General features: G+C 34.9%; 1 protein-coding gene across 1 annotated transcript; it reads right to left on the bottom strand.

The window, feature by feature from the left end:
* Window positions 1-743: 743 nt before the first annotated feature.
* LOC116125778 (dihydroceramide fatty acyl 2-hydroxylase FAH1-like) lies at window positions 744-5,325 on the bottom strand. Its single transcript, XM_031411494.1, has 7 exons — window positions 5,105-5,325; window positions 4,308-4,379; window positions 3,026-3,118; window positions 2,712-2,908; window positions 2,449-2,554; window positions 1,338-1,484; window positions 744-1,088 (listed from the first exon to the last, which is right to left on the bottom strand). The coding sequence occupies exons 2-7, from the start codon at window positions 4,356-4,358 to the stop codon at window positions 969-971; spliced, it is 714 nt and encodes a 237-aa protein (XP_031267354.1). The 5' UTR covers window positions 4,359-4,379; window positions 5,105-5,325; the 3' UTR covers window positions 744-968.
* Between the last annotated feature and the right edge of the window lie 1,356 nt (window positions 5,326-6,681).

Here is a 6,681-nt window from a genome sequence, read left to right as displayed (position 1 = left end):
GATCTCACCAACGCCAACATCAACAACCCTCCCCATCACCCCGAAAATACTCCTTTTTCTCAACCAAAACCCATCTCACCCCACACCCGTTAGCCTCGTGAATCACTGGCAAAAGTTTATTGTTGCCGCTACCAGTTTTTTTTCAATTTCCGATCAATTTACTCACCATAAATCAAATCCTTCGCCACCATTGCACTCACCGACACCTTCTCTTCAAAAGCCTTAATATTCTGACCTTCAATTATTCACCGGTCGTTATCCCAAATTCTAGAGTTTTTGGTGAATAGGAAAAATGTAAGCTCGACTTAGTGAAACTTTCGGGTCCCAGTTAAACCAACTGGGCCGAGTTTTAAAACATTGCATCAAATTACTACTTCATTTACATTTCACTACCACATAAGATCACTCATCCATATGGCATTATTGTTTGAGTGATTGGATGCATCACTTTTGACTATTATTTTTTGTGTAGTTTTTTAATATAATCCATAAGTTAGCGTTTTGATTGAATCCATTTATGTGATGGATGGAATAGGATTGAAAAGAAATAGAAAACACTCTTTTCTTATTTCTAATTTAATTCTAGATTTTATGAGCTTTCGCTATACATACAGTATTATTGGCAATTAAAAAAAAAGATAGAACTAGGTCACAAGAAGTTTTATATTTACAGTAACTAAGAAAATAATAAAAAATAAAGTTTAAATAGTTAACATAATAATTTCCAGACAGCTCCCTCTCTATTAAAGTTAAGGAATTTTCTTTCATAAATAGAAAATAACAAGAAAATAGCAATTTCATTTATACATAACTTATGATTTATATAGAACTACACCACAAAATTGACACCACCCTTGACCTTGGAAGCAATGGACTAGACTACTCACTTTAGAATAAATTAATAGCAGAAGAAAGAATGTTTGGAAATATGTTATAAGCCAACAATATAATAATGAATCTTCTTCAATCTATTTCTTCTTCGAGGCTGATTTCCTCTGAGGAAGTGTTCCGAACACTCGATCCCATAGCGATGATGTGATTCCAAATCCCTTATCTTGGATTCTGAAGTGATGATTCAAGTGATATTTCTGCAAAACACAAGCAAGATAAACACTTGGTGCCATCCAAAAAAAAGAAAAGATCATTTACGGACACTAACTGAAATGTGAACCCCGCGTTAAGTAATGGAAATTAACAAGGTTTTGAACCAAGGGATGGATTTCAATAATATCGTAAAACTATAAACTTTTTTAATTTCATTTTGAGCAATTTTAAACTAAAATGAGCAAGAGGTAATGATATATCTTTTGCAATTACAAAATATGCACCATTCTTACCTTGAGGTGTTTAGGTACTCCACTTGAGGGCTGACCATGATGCAGGTAGTAATGGGTACAATCATACATCACATAGCCAAGTAAACCACCTCCAAACAAAGCCGGAGTTGTTGATGGAGTTGCTAGAAGCTTTATAAAATTCCATAACTGGCAAGAGTAGGAAATGAAAGGGCAATAAGCAATAAACATACATCTTCCATTAATATACGTACAAAGAGTTACTTCCAATTATTTGGAACTTCAAACACAGATTTATATTATGGGGTTAATTTCATGTTAAGAATACTAAAAATGGCAAATCATAAATGTAACTGCTTTATATAAAGATCAATTTAAATCTTGAAGGATCATATGATTTACTAGAAACATATTTTGGTTTAGAGATTGAATTGAATTCTTCAAGTAGTAAAAGAATATTTGTCACCAAGTCTTAACATGTATTCACAGGGCTTTGTTAAGAAAGCCCTTTTCAATGGTTAAATAATATTTATTACTTACCATTTTAATAGTCTTAATACGTACTCTTAGCATACAAAGAGAACCCTTGAAAAATTTAGTATACTTTTATTATAAGAGTTACAGCCTTTAACATAGTTTGACATAATGCCTATTGGTTGCATTCATTTGCTAAGGTTTGTTTCGACCAAAATACTGAAAGAACCATTTAACAACTTATAGATGTTGCACTTGGGAGTGCTTAATGGAATCCATTATGGTAGTGCCATGCATGGAACAAACAACATTATCTGGAAACAAACGGTCATCCAAGTCAAGCGAAGAACAGTCACAAAACAACAATAAAAATTTTCAGTCTACAATCAGGCACTGCAAATAACATTCACTGCCAGTCCCCAATTACAGTTGAATAAAATTAGTCAATGACCAACTGTACCGTTTAAAAATGGCATTAATTATGGTAAAATTAATAAATGTCATGTCTTCTATAAGTACATCATTGACTCACACCTGCCAAAGATGTTCAGAGCTATATACACATAGAGTTTGCAAGGAAATAATGATTACATCAAGTTAAGCATTTTCTCATATAGATAAATGTGAAACAAGGAAAGTAAAATAATTACTATGATGAAAGAAGGAGAAAAATACATACCGGTATACATAGAACAGCTGTTGCAGCAGGAGGGAAAACAAGCCGTAGGCCATCCATAGGATGCTTATGGTGGCAACCATGAATAAGATAATGAAAAGTATTACCCCTGCAAGTTCTTAACAAAGTTAGGGCATTGGCTAAAGCACAAACAGAGCATGCATGCTCTAATTGTAAGTCAAAAAAAAAAAAAAAATTGCATTAGTGCACCTATATGTTTGTGTATGTAAGGCACAGAAAGGGAGAGAATTAGGGCAAAAACAAACCAATAGCTCTTTGTTTTGATGTGGAAAAGGAAACGGTGCAAAGTGTATTCCATCAACGTCCAAACAAAAATGCCAAAAACCACCATTTCTGCTATCTCTAGAAATGTATGGCCCATTCTTACAGACAAGGAGATGCAGTAGAAAACAACTGGCAGCCAAATGACTGGAATTGCCCACCAGACAGTGCGAGTCAAGAACTGTTTCAAGTAAAAATGAGATATGTCATTTCAGAAGAGGAATTATTATATCAAATAGTATAAATGAGTGCATGAACATAACTAGGAAAATGCTGTGTATAAAGAAAGAGGCCATACCTCCCAAAAGTCACTTTCAAAAAATCGAGGGCCTTCCCTGGTTGGAATTGGCTGGTGAACCCATTCCTCATATGCTTCTCCAAGATGACCAACCTGTAATACGCTCTCGTAAAGCTAAAAATCAGTACTTCAACAAGGCGTAATACCAACGCAGTGAACTTAGCATACCAGAAAAAGTTAATAACATAGAGATAAATGGATATACTATAAGTCGAAGTGTAACTAAACTTTTCAAAAACAGTTCTTTCTTTTTCTAGACTTGCTTGAATTGTGATAAGAACCCACTCCAATAACTCAATAATTGGGCTGGGTGATGGGTCTTTCATGGGCTTGGATAAAACTCTCCTTTGAAAACGGGCTTGCCAAGGGAAGGTGTCCAAGCCTTTTATAACCCACATGCCCACTCTTTTCCCTTCAAATGTGGGATCCTGACATTCCACCACGCTTCCACAACTGACGTTCACACCAGCCTCTTTACCCCTTGGATGACTATGTGGATCCCTTTTCCCTTGGGCCTCTATGCCCTTTCTTGGGGTAGCAACCCGGGCCCAAAGTCAGCCTGCCACGCCTACCACGTAGGCGACATCCTGTGAACATAGGATCATGCTCTAATACCAATTGATAGGAACCCAATCCAAAAACTCAATAATTGGGCTGGGCCATGGGTCTTTCATGGGCTTGGGTATAACTCTCCTCGGAAAACCGGCTTGCCAAGGGAGGGTGCCCAAACCCTTTATAATCCACATGCCCACTCTTTTCCCTTCAAATGTAGGATCCTAACAAATTGCATGTGAGGAATCGGTAAAATTAAATAGATTGTTTGGAACTTGGCTTGTTGAGTAGTTGACATAATGATGAAAAATTGAGAAAAAAAATTACAAGAGTAACTTAATCCCTCCTTGAACAAAGATCCTCAGTGTCTCTATCATTCCTTTTGCAATAAATAGGTGATACACAGAACCACTACCACATGAAAGTAGAACGCCTGTTAGGTCCTTATATTCAATATGATCTCAGACAATTAATGCTCTTATGTGTACATGTGTTTGCACACACATACCTAGTGGTCAATACGAACAATAAGATGATTATCTACCATCAAAGAAGAGTTGTTTCCGCTAAAAGTTAAATGATTATATGATATGTTCTTTATAAATATCATCAGTCATTAAAATGTCAACAGCACAAGGTAAATTATGATTAGTCATAGATAATTGGCTCAAACAAGTGCTATTAAGAACATGTGATTTACAAGGAAAAAAAACAGGCAATTCAAATCTACCTGGAAGACAAGAGCCTTGTTCAAATCAACAGTGAATTCCTGGGCGACCATCTTGGCAACTTACTATACACACTGAAATTACACATAGAAAACACAAATGATTATGTAAAAAAAAAAAAAAAAAAGCAAAATCAAAACATAAATCGCCCAATAAAGAAAATTACCAATAGCATAACATCCAATGAAACCTTACTTTTCCATAACATCCAATGAAACCTTACTTTTCCATGTTTGGAAAAATGTCCTGGGAAACATTACTAACTACTCGTAAATTTAAGTTCTGATTCAAATTGAATGTCTTAATGTTCACTCTTTTGCCTTTTTAAATAAGATAGACCTTCCTTGCAAACAACGCATACCATCAAACAATGACTCTCCAAAAAGATATCCTTTCAGCCTTTTAACTAATTCTCATGGATCCCTGGCCCCAGTGAATCAAAACTAAAAGTCCTAGCGACACAATACTTAACATTGACTCTTCAACAATAAGGAACATTTAATTTCACAACCTTTGTCTTCAAACACAAAATGACTAAATTACACTAAAATATCTTAGCCTAATACAATGTCAAGAGTTTATCGCCATCTGTTACAGCTCAATTCCGCCTAATTTAAAACTTCAATCACGCAACAACGAAATCTTCATAATATTTTCTCGGAATCCAAACAGCATAACACTCCAACGAAACAGAAAAATAGACAATGCAGTTAAAAAGAAACGCGTTCAAACAAGAAATCCGAAACGATTCAAAATATGGATCTATAGTAAATAAAAAACACACACAAAATGGACAAACCGAGTACAATGCGGGCCGGATCTGAATCCAAATGCCAGAGTTTCTTTATCTTTAACGGCGATGCAACCGCCGTCAAGCTTCCGCAACACGGACAACCAGTGTCACAGAAGACAGTTTTCTGTGATTGGATTCTTTTTTGAAAGTGGTGAAGTGATAGGAGAGGAGTTTTGGCCTTTGGGAGAGGTGAGGAAAAGTGATTCGATGTTTATAGCAGTATCAGAGGTGGGGGGATCTGGACCGTTGATTTTAAATGGAATAAGAGAATCAGGCCAGCAGATTTTCATGTTGGATTCTAACGGTTGCCAGTCTGGCACTTTTGAGAGACAGCTAGGCATCGATTTTATTTTGGGAAAAACAGGACAGGGTGAATGCAAGGTAGAGGTATTAGTGAGTTTTGAGGCTGACGTGGCGGGAATTTATTGGAAGCAAGGGGTTGTGTTTCCTGTGTGTTGAGGACTACGATGTCTACTGTGTAGACGATTCCTTGTAACGAACAGTCAGCAGTCAACGCTACGCCTTTTTCTCTTAGAAGTTAGAAGTAGTTATAACCTAACGTGCCAGTACGGTATATTGGGTCTCTAAGTTTGGATACAACTGTTATTTTAGTCCAGTAAATTCTGAAAGTGAATTTCCATTACTTTTTTTTTTTTTTTTTTTTTTTAGTAATACTACACCCACAGCCCATTCTTACAATCTCAATATGACAGTTAAGTTGGTAATTATCACGTCAACTCTCACCATAACCAAACACTAAATAACTTTGACTAGACACGAATGGTCTTTTCTTGGGGACGGATGATCGTTCTTTCATAAGAAATTGATGTTTCTTATGAAGGAATGATCGTTCATTAATAAGGAATAGAATGAATGATTTTTCTTTCATTAGGAACATTCATTCCTTCAAGGAATAGTTGTCCTTTCATAAGGAATTTCCTTATGAATGAACGAATCAATTCTTTATGAATGAATGATCATCCCTTCATAAGGAATATTTGAACCTTGTAAATGAAATAGCTATTTTAAAAATGATCGTTCATCTATAAGGAATAGCCGTTCATGTTTAATCAAAGTTGTCAGTTGATGTGATAGTGTCAACTCTGTTGCTATGTTAAGGTTGTAAGAAAATATTGTGGAATTAGGTTGTAAACGTGGTATTATTTTTGTTGTTGTATTGTTAGAATTTAATATATTAGTGATGGTGAAGGTTTGAAACAAAGGCTTTTCAATGTAAAGTTTATTTTGTCCTCTTGGTCTTAACCAAATTGATAAAAATAAAATTAAACTTATTCAAAATATAAAAGTTCAAAGACCTTAGAAAATAATAATAATTTATTTTAACATTAAAAAATGTGATGATATTTTTTTATATTTTATAAATATATAAAAACAGAAAAATTTATTTCCTCTTCTTTTATCTTCATCACCAAATTTTTTAAAATTATAATCCTCTTCACATTGGTAATGAAACATGAATATATTCATACTCTTTTGATTAATATATATTAGCAACCTATCACAGCTCGGCACTACCAACAATTGTGAGAGTCAATGGAGAAATAAGGATACACGAGATTCTT

Source organism: Pistacia vera, unplaced genomic scaffold (assembly GCF_008641045.1).
Source record: "Pistacia vera cultivar Batoury unplaced genomic scaffold, PisVer_v2 Contig171, whole genome shotgun sequence".
Taxonomy (NCBI): domain Eukaryota; kingdom Viridiplantae; phylum Streptophyta; class Magnoliopsida; order Sapindales; family Anacardiaceae; genus Pistacia; species Pistacia vera.
The sequence above is the reverse complement of the archived record's forward strand: the minus strand, read 5'-3'. Positions and strand labels throughout refer to the sequence as shown.

Bases quoted from the DNA above. Each gene is read 5' to 3' on its own strand.
- LOC116125778 (XM_031411494.1), bottom strand. From the start codon at position 4,358: ATGGTCGCCCAGGAATTCACTGTTGATTTGAACAAGGCTCTTGTCTTC. The intron at 1,485-2,448 runs GTATGTATTTTT...TACTCTTGCCAG, and splicing joins CAGCTGTTCTATGTATACCG to TTATGGAATTTTATAAAGCT. The intron at 1,089-1,337 runs GTAAGAATGGTG...TGTGTTTTGCAG, and splicing joins GAGTACCTAAACACCTCAAG to AAATATCACTTGAATCATCA.